This window comes from Palaemon carinicauda, chromosome 12 (assembly GCF_036898095.1).
Source record: "Palaemon carinicauda isolate YSFRI2023 chromosome 12, ASM3689809v2, whole genome shotgun sequence".
Lineage (NCBI taxonomy): Eukaryota > Metazoa > Arthropoda > Malacostraca > Decapoda > Palaemonidae > Palaemon > Palaemon carinicauda.
In genome coordinates this window covers 87652968-87675503 of record NC_090736.1, presented here as the reverse complement: position 1 = coordinate 87675503, position 22536 = coordinate 87652968, and the positions used below count along the sequence as shown (strand labels likewise).

The 22536-nt window shown below is 45.3% G+C and overlaps 1 protein-coding gene across 1 annotated transcript in view; it reads right to left on the bottom strand.

The window, feature by feature from the left end:
- Positions 1 to 22536, bottom strand: part of LOC137650591 (uncharacterized) — a 31128-nt gene that overhangs the window by 1990 nt on the left and 6602 nt on the right. Inside the window, exons 3-4 of the mRNA XM_068383798.1 lie at positions 18144 to 18317; positions 3184 to 3303 (exon numbers count right to left, since the gene is read on the bottom strand). Coding sequence (XP_068239899.1) covers positions 3184 to 3303; positions 18144 to 18317 — 294 coding nt within the window. The remainder of the gene's footprint in view (positions 1 to 3183; positions 3304 to 18143; positions 18318 to 22536) is intronic.

Below are 22536 nucleotides of genomic sequence, written 5' to 3'. Positions count from 1 at the left end.
CCTCCATTAAAAACACATTTTTTGGGGGTTAGTATTCGGTGTGGTCTCCAAGGACTAATCTCCTGCCAAGCTTGATCGATCATTTTGAGGTATATGACAATATTAAAATGCTCCTTCCAAGGCGAGGTTTGTGCTCTCAATGATTTTGAAACATCTCTTGAAGAGATATTACGTTCGAAGAGGCATTTTTTTTCCAAATAAACCCCAGTCTTGTCACAATTGAAGACTTGCTGGGGACTGCAGCCTTCCCTGACAGTTAACTCGTCGAACATCTTAACAAACGCTTCGGCCGCTTTCGTGTCCGACCTTGCAGCCTCCCCAAGACGCACCACCGAATGAACACCTGAGTGTCTCTTAAATTTTTCAAACCACCCACAAGAAGCCTTAAACTCTGGGGGTTCCGGCTTCGATGTTACTTCTCCTGCGTCGGCTTCGGCCTGAGCATGCATGAGATCACCGAAAATGGCGCTGGCTTTCTAGCAGATTATCACTTCGGTGATAGTGTCTCTAGCCATTGCTTTGTCCTTTATCCAGACAAACAGCAGTATCTCCATATCCTCATGGAGGTGGCTCCTCTTGCTGGAGAAAACAGTCACGCCCTTAAAAGGTGTTGCTGGTTTGATAGATTCCTTCTGCTTCAGGATTGTTCCTATTGTAGATGGATTTCGGCCATATTTCTTCGAAAGCATACTTAACCGCATGCCGGCCTTGTATTTCTTGATTATTTCCATCTTCATCTTCATGGAAAGCATCATACTCTTCTTTCCCTTAACATCAGCGACTTTCTTAGGACCCTTGGCTAATGATGTATTGTAGGATCACACACGATAACAGTACGTACAGTAAAATTGTTACGAAAGCGAAATCACAAACACCAAGTCAATGCGTACGATACCGCTGCAGGAACGAAAAGACATAGGAATGCCAGTGCATAGATGCACAATGGGATACAGTACAGTAGATGTCGACCAATAGGAGAGCAGGATCTCATGGTGGTAACTAGCATCCAAGTAGGGAGAAAACCAATGGGAATGCAGGATGATGGTAGTGAGTTTACAGGCTGGCGGCGCGCGCATTTTAAAATCCGTCTCGGATACGGGTAGGCTCCCGCTCTGTGCCGCCTTTCATTGTCCGAAACATTTTTCATGATCCGAGTCATAAAATTCTTCACATCTCCTTTCGTGAGGTGAAAATTTCGTGAGCCGATTCTTTCGTAGATAGAGGTTTGACTGTACTATACAATAAATTAACAACTGTTAAAGATATGAAAGAGGTTTGTTTATGTGTGATAGAAAAGAAAGCTCTCTACAGAAAGGGTAACTGTAACAAAGTACAATACTGTATATTTCTCATATGTACAGCATTGTACTGTAAGTACTGTGTTATGGTAGTTTGTTATTAGTGCTTATTCTTAAAACTATTCTTAAATTATTCTAAATTGTTTATAATATTTCTTGATGTTATCAAAAGTTTTATATATCAAAATAGGCAGTTAAAAGATTGTTTAAATGACATTTGAAGTACAGTATTCACAAAGTTGCCCTTTTTGCAGGGGTTCTGGTCCCTAATCCCCCCAAATCAAGGGAGGGGGACAGTATATGAAAAATACATGATACGAAAGCCACTCTGGAACGAATTTTGTATCTAGAGGTATTACTAGGTTAAGACACTCAAAAACACAAAATCAAACACATAAAAAGTGAGCTATTGATAATGTCTCTGTCTGGTGATCACCAGACTGGGGTTCGAGTTCCACTCAAACTCGTTAGTTCCTTAAGCGACTGCAACCTCACCTTCCTTGTGAACTAAAGATAGGGTGTTTAGGGAGTCTATAGGTCTACCTGGTGAGTCATCAGCAGCTGTTGCCTGGCCCTCCCTAGTCCTAGCTTGGGTGGAGAGCTGGCTTGGATGCTGATCATATGTATATATGGTCCCTCTCTAGGCCATTGTCCTGCTAGCTAAGGCAATGTAAATGTCCCTTGCTTCTGCCATTCATGATTAGCTTTTATACAATTGCAAAGAGCAGGAATCAGCATGGCTTCACTCTTAGTGGACCAAGAAAAGTGATGTGATATACTGTGAACGTATTTTTGTTCGTGGGTACCAATTTTCGTTGTTTTATAAAAAAAATGTTGGTTCGTGGATTCATAAATTCGTGGATTTCCGTTTTGGAACTTTTACCTTTTTGGTTATTAGTTGAACCCCAATTATGATAAAGTGTTCATTTGCAATGCATTGATTTTATTCATTTATTAAAAATTTTAACAATTAACGCTAATTAAGGGATTACTCATCACTACAAATGGTTATAATGTCGCCGCCGAAAAAAAAAAATTACAGAACTACCCAATTTCTTCTAATATAGCATCCCAAGGTAAAACATTACTCAAAATCTTTTGTTGTTACTCAGTGGTAATTAACAGCCTTTAAATAGAGACGAGATAGTTAGTAGGCATATCACTTTCAAACATGTCGTTAACGCAGTGGTTGAAAACTGGCTCTGGCAAGACCAAAGAACCTACTTTATGCATATTAGTAGCTAATACTATTTTTGTTATGTAACGCATTGTTATTTATTGATGAAAATACTAAAATAAATATGAAATAAAAAACAATGTTTTTCATTTTATTTTTATTCAGAAAAAATAAAAATGTATGAAAAAATTCAATATATAGGAAAAAAAATTAAAAATAAATAATCTCTGAAAATGACTAAACCTACAAAAAAAAAAAAATATTATTATAGTGCGCATCAAAATCAAACATATTCACAATAACAAATAAAAATAATTAGTAATCCACAATGGTTTAGAAAATATAGGTCACCAACACAAATCGAATGTGTCAAAGTTCAATACCAAAATCTGACCGTGAATAGAAATTTTCGTTGGATTGGTAAATTCGTGGATTCGCCCACCCACGAAGACCATGTAAATTGGTACACCACGGACAAAAATACGTTCACAGTAGTAGGGCAGCTTGCTGAAGACATACTCCGATTAAAGGATGATGGTTTGTATTTGTGTAGGATCAAATATATCATAGGAAAGAATTTGTATCATGCTTTTATTGAATGTAAAAATACTTTGTGCTGAATTTATGTGTCACAAATTATACCTAAAGCTTTCAAAAGGTTTTCTTATTGTTAAAATTATCTATCATTAACTTGAAACAGAAGTTTACCTTTTTCCCCTTCCTATACGATGGTGGTGTATATTCATCACCGTCGTCTTCATCACTAGATGACATAAATGAATCATCGTCATCATCGAGAGGAAAATGGCTCTTAGGTTTAGAGTATTTCTGAAACAAAAATGAGTAGGAGTAAAATCCAGTCAATGCCCTAGGCAAAACCATGCTTACCATATACAATAAACCAGCCTTTTCAAAATTATTAACATGACAAATTCGTAGATAATTTGTATTTTTCCTAACTATACAAACCTTAGCTATTTATTAGGGGTTATACTTTCGCCGGAGCTGAAATGACGAGCCATTAAAATTTAGGGAGGGTTAACTACCCACATCGCTAGTTAGCGGGGGTAGAGGGGGGTAGCTTGCTACCACTCCCGTTCACACACCTGTGATTTAGTCCCTTTGCTTGGAGGTAGGACTTCAAGAGGGATAGGGATGGCGGGCACGTTTGTATAAATAGCTAAGGTTTGTATAATTAGGAAAAATACAAATTATCTACGAATTTGTCATTTGTTCCGTAACTGGAATACAAACCACGCTATTTATTAGGGGTGACTCACCCATTAGGAAGGATGGACGTCCTTGCTAATTTAGCTTTTGGCTTTGCCCGGGGACTCCTTATCTGGGTATGTTAGTGCTCAAAAATAAGGAGTCCCTGCCCTCGCTAAACCTTGCTACGCAAGGTCCACAGCCTACGCAAGCTGTGTGTTGAGACGTGTAGAAGTGTGACTGTCCAGGTAAAGTTATTCCGAGTCTACGTAAGAAAAACCTGATGTAACCAAGACTTCCCAATACCACCTCGCCAGGGTATGGCGACGCAACAGTATTAGCTTAACACTAGGTACACAAGGGAGCATGGTTTACCTACAGTGGTTTGAGTCAGCTTATGCAGAGAACCCAGGATGCTGCTTTCCCCACGAGAGGGTAGGATGAAGAAAAGCATAAGAGCCAGTCAAATCTTTTCACTCACGCAGACTAAAACCGGGTAACAGTGCCCTCAACCTTCTGCTACTTGTCTAATAAGGAGCTTGAGGTATACAACCAACTGTTGTGCAGTCATCACCAGACCGATAGAGATCGTATCGAGTTCCTGTGGATCACGTCTTGCAGGAGAAAGGTTGTGAGTCACCTGGAGCATTCACACCCTTTCTTGTAAAACCTGCGTCACAGAGTAATCTGCTAAGAAGGACCAGGGGCATAGTTATGCCCCTGACACTGTGAGTCGTCATGTCGAGATGATGTTTCGGTGATCTTCCTCTAGTCTCTCCCAGTGCTGACAAATAGGAGGGACCAGGGCACGCTGTTGCCGCTTTCTTTAGGTAAAGTCTCATACCTTACCCTGGGTACAGTAATGGATGATATGGATCGTTCCTTACCTAGTTGAGACTTGTTTAGGATCCGTCACCTCTGGAGACTGTGTCTGGTGACATACTCAGGGACGAAACTAAACATCGTCTTTCGCCCTTCTCAATAATGGGCGATGTCGAAAGAGAGACCATGAAGTTCCTTGACTCATATGGTTGCTGTCTGAGTGTGTAGGAACTTTGTATTCTTAAATCAGAAAATTTGTTGCCTGGTGAAGTGGAACACAAGGAGGTCCCTTTAGGGATCGAAGATTTGAACCATGTTCTGAGAGGAAGGTCTCAATTCCGACTGGGGAAAGGCAAGTTGTAAGTCCGTATGAGTTAGGAAAAGTCTATCGATGAGAGGGTGTCCCTTTCTTTCAGATTGAAGGTGAAGGATCAAGGTTGAGTGATCATCTTTACCTGTCAAAACTGATTAGGGAGTCTTTTCCTCTTGCATTTACTCGAGGATTCCGCTATTGCTGGAATCGAGGTATCGAGTGGAGAGACACTTTCACATGACGCCAACCACACACAAGATACTGCCTGGTAGACTGTTGGTGAAGAATTCCTCAGATATCTAGACAACCTTTTCGCATAGAGGTATTGGGTAGTTTTCAGGCGTACAATCATAGCAAAGCTATAGCTTGTGGTAGGTGTCGAAGTGGGTTGTCTGTTATGTGGAGAGGGTTCTCTTGGAGGCTCTATCAGGAGCTGCAAAAGGTTTGGAGACTTCTGCATAATGCCATAGCAGAGCTAGGAGAGTCCTTGAGAGGTTGACCGATGTTCTAGCCTTGTTGAGTGCCCTTCTCCAGATAAAACAGGGACACGACGTAAACGTCATTGTTGTACCCACCGTTGTTGCCAGGGAGTCTTGTGGTCTAGGGCTGGTGAGCAACAGTAGCCTGAGATTCAGGAGCATTGCAAACTGACTCCCTAGTTGGAGGACCTCGTAAAGTCGGGACTTTGTTGGCTACATGGCGATCCAAAGTCCATTCGGTATACCTTATCTGAGATGCTGTGCACAGATTGTCGGCGAGCACGTTCTTCCAGTCTGGAATGAAGCGGGCTGATAGCGGTACCGAACGGACTTTGGCCCACCTTAGTGTTTTCACTATTAGATGGGAAGAGGCTACAAGCCAGTTCCTACTTGCTTGTCGATGTGAGTCTCTATGTGGTGTGTGGTGTGTCCTCCATCACATCACTGAGTGGTCTGTTAGAAACCGATGAGATTGCTGAAGGACCAGAAAGTTGGCCTTCATCTGTTAAGAGGTTTAAGTGAAGGTACTTTCGGGCTCTGTACAGAGGGCTGAGGTCGTGTGGTGCAGCATTATGGTCCCTCCTTTCTTCTTTTTCTGACTCAAGTCTCCTGGAATGGAAGTCGTTCTTGTTTCGAGAAGGTTTTTGTGGAGATTGGTGTTTAGAAACATTCCCAGATACTCCAGTCTCCTGGGAGGGAAGTAGGGAAGATTTCCATAGGTTTACCCTGATCATTGAATCTTGGTAAAAAGACTTCAGAAGTTCCAGTGTTAATGCAAGGTTGCCACTGAGTCTGCTAAGGTCAGTCAGTCCTCCCGAGAGAGCGGAGACAGAAGCTAATCCTGTGAGACCAGGATGTGTGTAGTGAAAAGACCAAAACACAGTGCCTTGAACTGGTGTTTCTTGTTTGTCTAGTCTGAATCTTCCAACCTTCTTAGATGGATGGTTTGGACCTGTGAGTAAGTGTCCTTTAGGTCCAGTGTGCAAATGAAGACCTGAGGTCTTAGCCCTTGATCGAACTCCAACATGGTGTGGACATCGACCCAAAGGGACAGCTCCTTGGTGATCCTTTTGCATGGAAGATTGTCGACGCGATTCCCAGTGTAAGAATTCTTCTCTGAGAGAGAATTTCTTTAAAAGGAAGGCCACGCTTAGCCTTAACACGCATCCTGATGGGATTGATGCTATTCCTTAGAATAAAATCAATCTGGTGAATGTTATTCAATGGTTAACCGTTGGGTATCGTGGTTACTGTGCAGTTGGAGAGTGCTCGCAAGTAGTTCCCTGTTGGCAAGCCGTTGATGAGGGTTGTCAAACGTTTACCGATCACTTTAGTGTGATGGCAAACGGCCAGTAACGAGAAGTATGTTGTATAACTTCTGATCTAGGAACTACAGGAAGCGGTTGAATAGTAAGTTCGAGTCACGAACTGCTGGAAAATAAGCGATGACCGATGAATCGGTGGTCTGTGAGCTGATAGTGAGTTCGAGATCAGCAAGCTGATTATGGTCCCACCAGGTTAGTCAGAGATCAGCAAGCTGAAGATGAGCTTGTCAGAGATTAGCAAGCTGAGTTCAATGATCGAAGAAAGATGAGCTGCCCATCGGTGATCTAATGATCAGCAAGCTGATAACTGGTTATTTACTAGCAATCGGTGATTGGAAATGCTACAAATTGAAGATCGTTAGTCATTGGAGGGACTAGAGGTCAAAGATCAGCATTGAGTTAGCAATTGGCGATCTGGTGATCGGCGACCTAGCGATCAGTAAACTGTGAACTAGCCATCAGCAAACAGTGATCTAGAGATCAGTCTGTTGATGCTTTCCTGTTTGCTGGTGGTGGTCTGTCAAGGAAAAAAGAAACTTCAGAAGAGACAGGGACCAAGGATTCTCCGTTTCGATTCCCTTGTTGGATGGAATCTTCGGGATCTTGAATCCTTCTATGGAGCCTTATTCCTCTTTTCCCGGTGGCAATGTTTATGTGTTTGCGGGGAGGAATGGGGCAATGGTGACCTGTCCAAAATGTTTTATTCCTTTTTACTGACAATTGCGCGAGTGTGTAGGTGAGTCTAGAGCGATGACACACAGGATGATGCTGGTGCTTAATATCTTCCTGGAGAGCAGGCAAGCGCTGGTTCTTAGGTAAGAGCTGATGCATTGGATCTGCGAGCCTTGACTCTTTGGCAAGAGCTGGCGCATGGATCCAGGACTGTAACTGCGCTGGAGGGCGCAGGAAAGTGAGGAAGAGCGCTGGTGTGCAGTAAGGCACTGTGCAGTTTTGTGCATTCTCCCTAGAATGCACCGAAGCGTGTTACTGGTTGCGAAATAGTGGAAGTATTGGTGCGTACGTGAGAGTACTACGTGGAGACTTGGCGCGTGCGTGCGGAAGACCATCGGAGTCCGCATGTAGAAGACCGTCGGCGCGCGCGGAAGGCTGTGTGCACGCAGTCAAGATTATTAGAGCGAGCATGCGCAAAGGCCATCGGCACAGCGCGTGAGGCCGTCGGTGCGCGTGCGCGGTAGACTGTTGGCGCACATGCAGGATACCATCAGCGCCCGCGCGCAGAAGAAAGTCGGCACGCAGGAGACCATAGGCGCCCGCGCAGTGGAAGAAAGTCGGCACGCATGGGCGAAACTGTTGCCACGCGCGTGTGCAAGACTATTGGCGTGCGCGCAAGAGTATTGGCGCTTGTGCGCTTGGAAAATCATCGGCTCGCATGCGGGAGACCAGCGGCTTCCGTGCGCAGAAGATCGTCGGCGCACGCAAGAGCATTGGCGCTAGCGCGCGTGGAAAATCATCGGCGGGCGCGCAGGAGATCATCGGCGCCTGCACGCAGAAGATCGTCGGCGCGCGCGCACATACAAGACTGTTGGCGAGCGCTTGTAAGACTACTGCTGCACGCAGAAGACTATTGGCGCGCGCGGGGCAGACCATCGGTACCTGAGCGCGGAAGATCGTCGGCGCTCGCGTGTGTAAGAATGTCGGCAAGCGCGCGCGGGAGACCATCGGTACCCACGCGCAGAAGATTGTCGGCGCTTGCGCGCGTAAGAATGTGGGCTAGCGCTCGCGCGGGAGACCATCCGTACCGGCGGGCGGAAGATCGTCGGCGCTCGCGTGCGTATATAAGAGCGCACGCGCGAGACCATTGGTACCTGCGCGCGGAAGATCATGGGCGCTCGCGCGCGTAAGAATGTCTGCGAGCGCGCGTGTAGGTATGTCTGCGAGCGCGCGTAAGAATGCGAGCGCGCGCGCTGGAGACCACCTATACCCACGCGAGGAAGATCGTCGGCGCTCACGCGCGTAAGAATGTCGGCGAGCACGTGCGCGAAAGTAGCGCTAGTAGGTTGGCAGGTCAGCTGATAGGATGACCAGTGGCAGGACGATCAGGAACTGGGATGTGCCCTTTAAAAAAAGGCGAGCATCCACCGATGGGGACCGTAAGCAAGTCTGCGTTAGAGTCCAGGACCGAAGTCCTTTGCAGTGCAAGGTTGTGCTGGTAGATCGGTAAGTCAGCTGGCAGGACGATCAGGAACTGGGATGTGCCCTTTGTAAGGGTGAGCATCCTTCGATGGGGACCATAAAATGTCCGTGTTAGAGTCCAGAACCGAAGTCCAAAGGACTACGTTGCAGCACAAGGTTGCGCTGGTAGATCGGTAGATCAGCTGGCAGGACGATCAGGCTGCACTGGAAGGTCTGCTTGATTCTCCGAAGAGGTGTCTCTATGAGAGGCCTCTCCCGCGAACGAGAGAGGTGAATACTTCGTAGAAGAGACTTGAAGACACCCGTGATGACGCCCCTTAGGGCGGGTGGATCAGCAAGCTGACCTTAGCAGTAGCGATCCTCCAAAGAGGAGTCTCTATGAGTGGCCTCTCTCGCGAACGAGAGAGGTGAACACTTCGTAGAAGAGACTTGCCAAGACCGCGCCCCGCCCCTGAAGGAAGAGAAACTAAGCAAGGGGGGAGAGAAGTCTGGCCAAAGGGCAGCAACAGCAGTCGGAGATGATGGATTTATTAAGATATGGGAAGTTCTCCCTCTGAATGGAGAAACAACCTCACACCTGGGGAGGAAACCTCCCTCGGAAGGAAGTTGTCCAACCCCTGGAGGCGAACCTCCTTTAGTGTTCTAAGATGATCTGAAGTGCTGGCCATGTTGTCACAGGAGTACTTCTAAGAGAAGGAATGACGCCCATGACGACGTCCTCCAAGGGACGGCAGTGACAGCAGATTCCCCACGCATGAACAGAACAGCTCTGCTTCGTTGGCACTCTTTATTCGAACGAAGAAAAACTGCATAGTTAACTGGGAAAATAAAACTAATTATTTTACAGAAATTCCCTAGGGAGGAACTCCGAAGAGGAACCCCGAGGGAACAACATAAAATAAGAATTAAGTATTGCGCCCTTCCTTCCCCAGACGACATCCACGGGAGAATGGGGGGGGGGAGCGGAGTAACTGTAATAAAAACAGAATTATAGTTATTCAAATCAGCTAAGAATATTCACTTATAGTGAGAACCACTGATCCTCCGAAGGGAAGTGTTCCCCACGGAGAAAGCTGAAAAGTTAAAATACAATTAGATTTTCACTAAAAATAATTGAGACAAACAAACGGAAGAGAAAACTAACCCGCGCACGGAAGAGGAGCTTCCCCAATATTACGATGTTGTATTAAAGGTGAACGACCTCGAGAAGAGAGAGACCGTAGTCAATCTTTGAAAGGCCACATTCGCTTCGCTCAGAATCCAAGTTTCCCGTAGGAAAAGAGGAAAAGGCAAAGACAATAGTTGAATGAAGAGGGTCCAGGCGATGGCGATTCCCCTGCGGTGGCCGAGTTAATGGAAATATGCCAACGGGAAGACCGATGGACCAAAGAGGGAGAGGTCGTTCCCCACGAAGTGGAACTGTGCTGGCCTTGCTACTACGCAAGTGTCGTTGTCGTATATGTATCACACACACAGCACAAATACTGAAAAGGAAACTTACCACATTTCTAGACACATATATACATACATAAACATGAAGACTGTTTATATATACTGTATATACAAGTATAAGAAAAAGTAAGTTAAAGACAAAAATTAATGGCAGTCCAAAATAGGCAAGGAGGGAGAGAAGAAACAACCGCTCTCGCTCCGAGCCAAAAGTAAAGTAACTAAATCACAGGTGTGTGAATGGGAGTGGTAGCAAGCTACCCCCCCCCCCTACCCCCGCTAACTAGCGGTGTGGGTAGTTAACCCTTGCTAAATCTTAATGGCTCGTCATTTCAGCTCTGCCGAAAGTATAATCCCTAATAAATAGCGTGGTTTGTATTCCAGTTACGGAACAAATAAAAATGTTATTTTCCTTAGTAAAATGAATTTTTGAATATACTTACCCGGTGATCATGTAGCTGCAACTCTGTTGTCCGACAGAAAAAACCTACGGTCGGGATACGCCAGCGATCGCTATACAGGTGGGGGTGTACAACAACAGCGCCATCTGTCGAGTAGGTACTCAGGTACTTCTTGTCAACAAGAACCAATTTTCTCCTCGGTCCACTGGGTCTCTATGGGGAGGAAGGGAGGGTCCTTAAATTCATGATCACCGGGTAAGTATATTCAAAAATTTATTTTACTAAGGAAAATAACATTTTTCAATATTAATCTTACCCGGTGATCATGTAGCTGATTCACACCCAGGGGGGTGGGTGGAGACCAGCATACATGTTAACATTAGAAGCTAAGTATCCCGTATTTCATTTTAGCAGTTATTCAAAATAACAAACATAAAATTAATAAGTACCTGGTAAGGAAGTCGACTTGAACCATTACTCTGCCTTTTTAAGTACGTCTTCCTTACTGAGCCTCGCGATCCTCTTAGGATGCTGAGCGACTCCTAGGTGCTGAAGTATGAAGGGCTGCAACCCATACTAAAGGACCTCATCATAACCTCTAATCTAGGCGCTTCTCAAGAAAGAATTTGACCACCCGCCAAATCAACCAGGATGCGAAAGGCTTCTTAGCCTTCCGTACAACCCAAAAACAACAATAAAAAGCATTTCAAGAGAAAGATTAAAAAAGGTTATGGGATTATGGGAATGTAGTGGCTGAGCCCTCACCTACTACTGCACTCGCTGCTACGAATGGTCCCAGGGTGTAGCAGTTCTCGTAAAGAGACTGGACATCTTTAAGGTAAAATGATGCGAACACTGACTTGCTTCTCCAATAGGTTGCATCCATTACACTCTGCAGAGAACGGTTCTGTTTGAAGGCCACTGAAGTAGCGACAGCTCTAACTTCATGTGTCCTTACCTTCAGCAAAGCATGGTCTTCCTCATTCAGATGAGAATGGGCTTCTCTAATCAAAAGTCTGATGTAATAAGAAACTGCGTTCTTCGACATCGGTAAAGAAGGTTTCTTAATAGAACACCATAAAGCTTCTGATTGTCCTCGTAATGGCTTCGTACGTCTTAAATAGTACTTGAGAGCTCTTACTGGGCATAGTACTCTCTCTTGTTCGTTTCCAACCAAACTGGACAGACTTGGAATCTCGAACGATTTGGGCCAAGGACGAGAAGGGAGTTCGTTTTTAGCTAAATAACCAAGCTGTAAGGAACATGTAGCCATTTCAGATGTAAATCCTATGTTCCTGCTGAAGGCGTGTATCTCACTGACTCTTTTAGCTGTTGCCAAGCAAACGAGAAAAAGAGTCTTCAAAGTGAGATCTTTAAAAGAGGCTGATTGAAGCGGTTCGAACCTTGCTGACATCAGGAACCTTAAAACCACGTCTAAGTTCCAACCTGGTGTGGCTAACCGACGCTCCTTTGAGGTCTCAAAAGACTTCAGGAGGTCCTGTAGATCTTAGTTGTTGGAAAGATCTAAGCCTCTGTGGCGGAAGACTGCTGCCAACATGCTTCTGTAACCTTTGATCGTAGGAGCTGATAGGGATCTTACCCTCCTTAGGTGTAAAAGGAAGTCAGCTATCTGCGTTACAGAGGTACTGGTTGAGGATACTGAATTCGCCTTGCACCAGCTTCGGAAGACTTCCCATTTTGACTGGTAGACCTTGATAGTGGATGTCCTCCTTGCTCTGGCAATCGCTCTGGCTGCCTCCTTCGAAAAGCCTCTAGCTCTTGAGAGTCTTTCGATAGTCTGAAGGCAGTCAGACGAAGAGCGTGGAGGCTTGGGTGTACCTTCTTTACGTGCGGCTGACGCAGAAGGTCCACTCTTAGAGGAAGAGTCCTGGGAACGTCTACTAGCCATTGCAGTACCTCGGTGAACCATTCTCTCGCGGGCCAGAGGGGAGCAACCAACGTCAACCTTGTCCCTTCGTGAGAGGCGAACTTCTGCAGTACCTTGTTGACAATCTTGAACGGGGGGAACGCATAAAGGTCTAGATGGGACCAATCCAGAAGAAAGGCATCTACGTGAACTGCTGCTGGGTCCGGAATCGGTGAGCAATAATTTGGGAGCCTCTTGGTCATCGAGGTAGCGAACAGATCTATGGTGGGCTGACCCCACAGGGCCCATAGTCTGTTGCAAACATTCTTGTGAAGGGTCCATTCTGTAGGGATGATCTGACCCTTCCGGCTGAGGTGGTCTGCCATGACATTCATATCGCCTTGAATGAACCTCGTTACAAGCGATATCTTTCGATCTCTTGACCAGGTGAGGAGGTCCCTTGCGATCTCGAACAACGTCATCGAATGAGTCCCTCCTTGCTTGGAGATGTACGCCAAGGCTGTAGTGTTGTCGGAGTTCACCTCCACTACCTTGCCTAGAAGGAGGGACTTGAAGCTTCTCAAGGCCAGATGAACTGCCAGTAGCTCCTTGCAGTTGATGTGTAGTGCTCTTTGATCCGGATTCCAGGTGCCCGAGCATTCCCGACCGTCGTCGCACCCCAGCCCGTGTCCGATGCGTCCGAGAAGAGAAGGTGGTCGGGGGTCTGAACAGCCAGTGGTAGACCTTCCTTGAGAAGAATGCTGTTCTTCCACCAAGTCAGTGCAGACTTCATCTCTTCGGATATAGGAACTGAGACCGCTTCTAGCGTCATGTCCTTTCTCCAGTGAGCAGCTAGGTGATACTGAAGGGGTCGGAGGTGGAGTCTCCCTAACGCGATGAACTGGTCCAGCGATGAAAGTGTCCCTATTAGACTCATCCACTGTCTGACTGAACATCGGTTCCTTCTCAGCATGCTCTGGATGCATTCTTGGGCTTGACTGATTCTGGGGGCCGACGGAAAAGCCCGAAAAGCTTGACTCTGAATCTCCATACCTAGATAGACTATAGTTTGGGATGGGACGAGTTGGGACTTTTCTATATTGACCAGGAGACCCAATTCCTTGGTCAGATCCATAGTCCATTTGAGATTCTCCAGACAGCGACGACTTGACGCAGCTCTTAAAAGCCAGTCGTCCAAATAGAGGGAGGCTCTGATGTCTGCCAAATGCAGGAATTTGGCAATATTCCTCATCAGTTTGGTAAACACTAGAGGTGCCGTGCTTAGGCCAAAGCACAGGGCTTGGAACTTGTAAACCACCTTCCCAAAGACGAACCTTAGGAAAGGTTGGGAGTCTGGGTGGATGGGGACGTGAAAGTACGCGTCCTTTAGGTCTAACGAGACCATCCAGTCTTCCTTCCTGACCGATGCTAGTACCGACTTCGTCGTCTCCATGGTGAACGTCTGCTTGGTGACAAAGACATTTAGAGCACTGACGTCCAGCACCGGTCTCCACCCTCCTGTCTTCTTCGCTACTAAGAAGAGACGGTTGTAAAAGCCCGGGGATTGATGGTCCCGGACTATGACTACCGCTCCCTTTTGTAGCAAGAGAGACACCTCTTGCTGTAAAGCTAGCCTCTTGTCCTCCTCTCTGTACCTGGGAGAGGTCGATGGGAGTAGTTGCTAGAGGGGGCTTGCGCAAGAATGGAATCCTGTACCCCTCTCTGAGCAACTTCACAGACTGTGCGTCTGCACCCCTGTTCTCCCAGGCCTGCCAGTAGTTCTTGAGCCTGGCTCCCACTGCTGTCTGGAGAAGAAGGCAGTCAGACTCTGCCTTTTGAGGACTTGGAACCCTTCTTCTTTTTGCCACGTTGACTATCGGCACGGGTACCTCCTCTGCTGGAGGTTCTGCCACGAAAGGGCGGAATGAACCTAGACGCTGGTGTGTCCATCCTGGGTCTAGGCACGGAAGGTAAAGCTGTGACTTTACGTGCGGATGACGCCACCAGGTCATGGTTGTCTTTCTGGATCAACGAGGCAGCAATCCCCTTGATCAGCTCTTCAGGAAAGAGACACTTAGATAGCGGAGCAAACATCAGCTCTGACTTCTGACATGGTGTGATCCCCGCCGACAAGAAGGAGCACAGGTGATCTCGCTTCTTAAGAACTCCAGACACGAAAGAAGCCGCAAGCTCGCCAGACCCATCCCGAATGGCTTTGTCCATGCATGACATGATGAGCATGGCAGAGTCCTTATCCGAAGGGGAGGTCTTTCTGCTTAACGCTCCCAAACACCAGTCCAGGAAGTTGAAGATCTCAAAAGCACGAAAAACTCCCTTCAAAAGATGGTCCATGTCCGAAAAGGTCCAGCAAATCTTGGAGCGTCTCATAGCCAGTCTGCGGGGAGAGTCTACCAGACTTGAGAAGTCGCCCTGGGCAGAGGCAGGAACTCCCAAGCCGAGATCTTCTCCCGTGGCATACCAGACGCTAGATTTGGAAGCAAGCTTGGTCGGTGGAAAGATGAAGGATGTCTTCTCAAGTTGCTTCTTGGACTGCAACCACTCTCCCAGTACCCTTAAAGCTCTCTTGGATGAGCGCGCGAGTACGAGCTTCGTAAAGGCAGGAGCTGCTGACTGCATGCCTAAAGCGAACTCAGAGGGAGGTGAGCGCGGGGTTGCAGACACAAACTGGTCCGGATACAACTCCTTAAACAGGGCAAGGACTTTCCTAAAGTCTAAGGAGGGAGGCGTAGTCTTGGGTTCCTCTATGTCGGAGTGTTGATCGTCCAAATGCGCAGCTTCGTCGTCATCAGAGATTCCTTCATCCGAATGCTGAGGAGGAAGCGGCAAAGGAGGAGAAGAAAGCTGAACGGCTGAATCCGGCAGCACGGGTGCATGCGTAGCTGCACTGGATCCAACATCATGCCGCTGCTGGTCAGTCTGAGAGCTGGCAACAACAAAAGCGGAGTGATGGTGCGTGGTGGGGACTGCCGTGGGTTGCGGAGACTGCCGCATTGCGTCAAAACACGGCAGCTTGACAGCACCTTCCCACTGCTGATGCGGTAGCTCACGCATGTCAACGGAGGGTGCCGCACGTCGGCTAACGTCAACATGCGTCTGGCAGGGTCGACTGCGCATCGGTGGTGGAGCTCTCACAGCCGGAGTGTGGGAGCAGGCAGCCGCAGTGTCTGCTGAGCGCACAACCGTGGCAGGTTGTAGGTTAACGGGTGCAGTGTCAACCTTCTCAGCACGATACTCCTGCATGAAGGAAGCTAGCTGAGTCTGCATAGACTGCAGCATAGACCACTTAGGGTCTACAGCGGTTGGTGCGGCAACAGACGGAGTGATTGCCTGCTGCGGAACCACTCTACCTCTCTTGGGAGGTGTGCAGTCTTCGGAAGACTGCGGCGAGTCCGAACTGACCCAGTGGCTACACCTGGGCCGTTGAACTCGCTCGGAAGGGACCTTGCGCTTGAGAGGTCGTGAGACCTTGGTCCAGCGTTTCTGACGAGAAACTTCTTCCACAGACGAGGAATGAATGGGCTCACTCGTCTGTTTGTGGGTGGGACGATCTCTGCAAGATACGTCCGCAACCACTGAGGGTACATCTGTACGCTGATCAAGGCCTGTCGAACCCTTTGGTCCTTCGACATTGCTTCTCCCCTGGGCTTGGGAGCTTGCAAGAGGTCCCGGACTGGGAGGACGACTGGCACGAACAGATGCACCCTCATGCGTAACACTGACACTGACACTTTTCACAGCACTTGCACTCACTACACTTCCCACTGCACTTTTCTCCTTCAACTCTTTGACATCGGCCAAGAGTTGATTGCGGTCATTCGCTAATGACTCCACTCTGTCACCAAGAGCCTGAATGGCACGCATCATGTCCGCCATCGAGGGTTGCTGAGAGCTAGTAGAAGGGTCGGGAGTCACCACTACAGGGGAAGGAATAGGTTGTGGGGCATGGGGAGAGGAAAAATCAAAAGAGCGAGACGAACTCCTCCTAATCCTATCCTTCTCTAGCCTACGTGCATTCTTAAGGAATTCATTAAAATCGAATTCCGAAAGCCCAGCGCATTCCTCACATCGATCTTCCAATTGACAGGATTTACCCCTACAATTGGAACAAACGGTGTGAGGATCTATAGAGGCCTTCGGAAGACGCCTAGAACAGTCCCTAGCGCTACACTGCCTGTACTTGGGGACTTGAGTATGGTCAGACATCTTGAATTAGTCAAAGGGGGAAATCCAAAATCTATCCAAGTCGTCAACAAATAATCCAAATCTAATAAAAAAAGCTTGATAAGGTAATGATAATAACTCCTGTACAGCGAAAGCTAATATCTAGAGAGAATACACCACCAAATAGCGTGAAAATCAACTCCAGAAACAACAGCGTATCAAGTAGGTCTTGCCGGTGGCACGACAGAGAGAAAATTGGTTCTTGTTGACAAGAAGTACCTGAGTACCTACTCGACAGATGGCGCTGTTGTTGTACACCCCCACCTGTATAGCGATCGCTGGCGTATCCCGACCGTAGGTTTTTTCTGTCGGGCAACAGAGTTGCAGCTACATGATCACCGGGTAAGATTAATATTGAAAATTTATAATTAAAAAGAATACCAATGTTATTTAAGGTCATTACTGTGAGAAATATGAAAAAAAAAAAATAAAATTACAGAGACTTACCTTGAAGTATATTACAAAAAACTTCCAAACCCAAAATTACAATAATTTTAGTAATTTTATCAGATATAAAATAGGCCTATTGGTGAACTGAACATATTGTAACCTATATTCATCTAAAATCAATATCTAGTTTGTCAGTGTTAGGAACTAAATTGGGTGATACAGTGTCTCAATTGTGCAGCTCCACTAGTGAAGTACTTTATTGAAGGTGCTGACCTTAACAATAAGAATTCCCAGAACATGTATGGTACTAGGTTTTCCAAAAGACTGGGAAATACATTTTTGACAGTAAAAATTGAAAATAGAACCTCTGTCATACTACAAGCCTTGTAGCAGTCTACTGATAAATTTGCTCTCTGCTTCTTTTGTTGAAAGTAGGAGGAATCCAATGAATTTCTTCTTCTTAATGAGTTGGTTATAAGAGGATCTTAGGGATGCAGTGGCTTTGAGTGACATGGGTACTGACAACTAAGTATCAGGGCAAGGTCCTACCACTAAGCCATTAGTATTAAGTTTGTAACTCTTAGACGAGTATAGACGACAGAATGCGTTTAACAAAACCATTGCAAATATGTTTCCCTGATCTTTCTTTGGAGCCATTACAGGGATTACAGCAGTAAGGGTAAGAAAAATGAACAATATGGAAAGAATTAAAAAAAAAGATTGCAATGATAAAATATTATGGAACGATAAATAGCAATAATTATACTATTACTTATTACAAGTCTGCCTAGGAAGACCAGTGGGGGGCAGCATGATGAAGACATACTCCTATTAAAGGATGATGGTTTGTATTTGTGCAAGAGCAAATATATCACAGGAGAAAATATGTATCATGCTTTCATTGAGCAAGTACAATTCCACTGTTGAATTTATGTATCATGAAATCATATCATTAGCTTTCAAGAAGTTTTCTTTATTGTCATAATCACCTACAATGAACTTAAAACAGAAGTTTACCTTTTTCACTCTCAACCTAAGATTCATATTTTTATACTTGGAAGGTATATATTCTATTTGATCTTCTTTGTGGAGTTCTACCCGATCCTCTTCAGGATCCTCTTCGTCACTTGATGGTATGATTAACCCATCATCATCGCTCAGATCAAAAAAGCTCTTGGGTTCTGAGCATTTCTGTAATAAAAAAAAAATGAAGAGAATTATCTTCAAATAATTCCAGTCAATATCACTGGCAAAACCATGCTCTGCATTTACAGTAAAATGGCCTTTTCAGTCTTAATATACAAATTAAAATTAAAAAGAATATTAATGTCATTCAAGGTGATTCATGTGAGAAATATGAAAAAATAAATTAGAACTAGAGGTTTATCTTGAAGTATAATACAAAAACTTCTGAGCACAGAATTACAATAATTTTTGTAAATTTATCAGATAAAAAATTAGCCCTACAGGTGTGTTGGATCTAATGTAACCAATATCAAGTTAAAAACAATATCTAGTTTGTCAGTCTCAGTATCTAAATTGGGTGCCGGAAGTGTGTGGCTCCACTGTCACACTACACAATTTGAAACCGTCTGCTAGTAAATTTGATCTTTTCTTCTTGGGTTGCAAGCAGCACAATAGTTTCTTCTTGAAAACTCGGTTATAAGAGGTTCTTGGGATGCAGTGGCTTTGAGTGACATGGGTACTGACTAAGTACACCAGGGCAAGGTCCTGCCATCAGGTTATCAGTAGTAAGTTTATAACTTTAGGACGAGCAATCACGACAGAATTGGTTTAACAAAGCCACTACAAATGTGTTTCCTGTGCACAGATCTTTCCCCGGAGGTATTACTCGAGGGCTGTGGCACCCCTAGCAGCACCAGCCGAACTCGGTTGAGTACCTTGTCAGGCTGGGAGGAACGTAGAGAGGGGAGGTCCCCTTTTTTTGTTTCATTTGTTTGATGTCGGCTACACCCCCAAAATTGGGGGAAGTGCCTTGGTACATGTATGTATATATTACTCGAGGATTACAAAATGAGTAAGGGTAAGAAAAATGAAAACTAGGAAAAATTTTCAAATTGCTCCTACTGTATTAAACTCCTTGATTTGTTGAATTTTACAACTCTTTGATGTAAAGCAAATAAGAATTACAGGACTTTATTCTAACAATTAGAATCAATTGTAGTTATCATTTAAATAAAAAGCCAAGAGAATTGTAAGAGGAGTACAATGATATATAATCATGGAACTATAAACAGCAGTCACTCCACTAGTTATTACAAAACTGCCTAGGAAAACCACGGGTCCAAATGAAAAGCTATTGTCAGTAATGTAAAAGTACTAGTGAAGACTAACAGAACTGTTAACAGTATAAAAGGTGCTGATAGCTTAGTTTTATTATGTGACGTTGCATGGTGAGAGAGGGTTTATTGAACTTGCCTTTTTTTATTGCCCGGTCCACAGATTGCTGTGTGGACAACTCGATCGTTCCCTATACATTTTGTGCCTCTTTTGCTCCCTTTATTTACCACACCCATCCATTCCTTTTCTTTCCCAATACAATTTCAGATCCCAAATTTCCTATAGTCTCCACCTTGATATTAACATGTTCATGGTCCAGAAAAAATCTGTGGCACTATTAATCTAGCTTAGTAATATTCTCTATCTTTGGTGCATCTGATGAACTTGTCTAACTGAACGATCCATAATAGCACTATTGAGATAAAAGCTTAGCCAAAAATTATGACTAACTATTCACAAACAATGAATGCAGATGACACAGAACTGAATCAGGCTTCAAGGGGTTGGGTGTCGTAAATTCGATCGAGGCCTGATGAACGGTCTAGACCTACCCCCTCGAAAGGGTTCCTTCTGCAAGGGAGATTCCGAGGCGGTAGTCGTCACAGTCGAGGGTTTAACCTGCTTAGAAGACTAGGCAAGCAAGTCATTAGTTGACTTCTTTTCCACCGCGGAGAGAATCTTGGCCACTATTTCTTAGGGAAACAGATGATCCTTGTCGAGAAGAGAAAACAAAAGTGCGGTCTTCTGAGGCGAAGCGACTCCTTTCGAAACAAAAGAACACCAGAGCTGTCTTTTCTTGAGAGTCCCGAATGCAAAGAGAGAGGCCAGCTCATCGCAACCATCCCGAACTGATTTGTCAGCGCATGACAAAACCCCAAGCCAGTACGATGCCAGATCTTCCTGTAGAGTAGGGTAATCCTCTATTTTCATAGCGCGGGCTCTGATCGTCCAGTCCAAGGAACTCATAATTTCTAAAATCTTGAAAATATTCTTTACTGAATGGTCCAACTCGGGCCATGTAAAGAATATTTTAGCTGCTGCAAACGCGGACCTTCTAGTTGCATCCACCAACCCAGAGAAGTCCCCCTAGGAAGAGGCAGAAACTCCCATAGAGGGGGCTTCTCCGGTTACATAGAACTTATACCTCTTCTTAATAATCTTCGACAAAGGATAGGCGAAAGTTGCTTTTCCGAGTTCTCTCTTGACCTTCAACCAATCTTCTATACGTATCACGAAGGGAATGTTTAGCAGCCTTGGAAAGAACGAGCTTTGGGAGAAGAGTATCAAAATTCTTCCTTCTCATCAGGAAGATAGAAGCAGGCGACCTGGGAGCGGCTGCTACGAAGTAATCCGGGTATATGTCGAGAAGGTAGCGTAAAAGTTTCAAATAACATGAGAGAGGGATAGAGTCCGCTTCTAAGTCCTCCTCGTCATCCGAAGAGATAGGCGACAGAGACAGTTCTTGATCCGACTCATTATTCTTCGTACATTGTTTGTTTTCTTTTATCCAGTTAATCAGCTCCTGCAACTGTCGACGTAATGGAATCAGATTCTCGTCTTCTTGAGTTGAAGTCGAAGCAACTGGGGTCGTGGATTTCGACACGATAGCCACCAGAGGTCTCGAGCCAGTCGAATTATCTGTCGCATGCGAAGTCGAAGGAAAGGTTTCGGCAGCTTGATGAGTCGAAGATCTCGACGAACTCAGAATCGGTCGCTCCACAACCGAGTCGCAGGCAGCTGTCGCTGTCGTAAGAATACGAGGCGAAGTCCATGTAGTTACACTACACGACGGGCGAGAGATATCTACTTCTCTGTTCCTCTTCACAGGAGGCGGAGACAGCGTCTCTTCAACGGATGTGAGACTGAAGAATCACGTCACTTACGACGTCTAACCTGCGACGAATCACTCGACTCTGTCAATAACTGATTACCAAACGACACACCTTTCCAATGGTGTTTAGTCGAATCCTGCTGTCGCACCACAGGATTGATGGAGGAAGCGACTGTCTGTGGGCAAACCCCAACAGTCTCCCTTGGACCTCCGGTATGTCTTTTCCCCGAGGCGGGGGAGCGGGACAGTGACCTTCGTCTAGGAGAACTATCGGGACAAACAGCCACCACCTCAGATTGCACTGCACTGACACTTTTCACTTTACTAGAAGTCTTTCTTATGAAAGACTTTACAGATAAACCTAACTGCCTCACTGTATTAGCTAATACATCAAATTTCTTTTCAAATTTAGACTCGAGGCTGGCAATGGTGTCAGGAGAAACTCCACAGGAGCGAAGGAGTTACAGGAGCAGGAGTAGGAGGACTCAAGATTGAAGTCATAATAAGAGGAAAAGGAGAAGGAATAGGAGCAGGAGCTTCAATAGAAGAAGCTGAAGAAGCTAAACTAGTCTTACTTTCAGCTCTGAGAGCCGCCTTCCTCTTCCTATCCTTAATTATCTTCCCCGAGTGAGAAACAAAAACTTTCCACTGTTGTTCCTCCAATCCTTGCATTCATCACAAGTAGATTCTCTAGAGCACTCAAAACCACTAAACTTAATGCACTTAGTGTGCGAATCATAAATTAATTTAACTAACCTAGTTTTGCACCCTCCGGCACAAAACGTAACTACCGAAGGACTAGAGTCCAACATCATGTTAAGACCACAAAATTGCAGAAAAGAAATTCAGCTTCAATCCTACAAACACAGAGTTGAATACTTCACCGATATTGGAGAGATAATACTTCCCAACAAATGAAGAAAAAAGTCTGCACCGACCACCGATGTTCACCAGAAGCCGGCAGAGAATAAATTGATGTTACCTGGACAGTTGTACTTGTAGCTCCCTCGAGTAGAGGGAGATAACGTCACCTACATCAGCGATGGCGGCGCCACCGCGGTAGTTTTGAATCTATTGTCTGCCATTTGTAGGGAACCTACAGCTGTATAATTGTTCGGTAAGACACTACAATAAAATTGTCAAGTAGTTTGACGTAATTCTGTCCATGCACACACACACAGAAATAAATAACTGAACCAACTCGATTGCATAATCTGCTTGGTGGATGTAGTAAGAAGATTTGGCACGTAGCCGAAATATAACACAAATTTGAAAAAA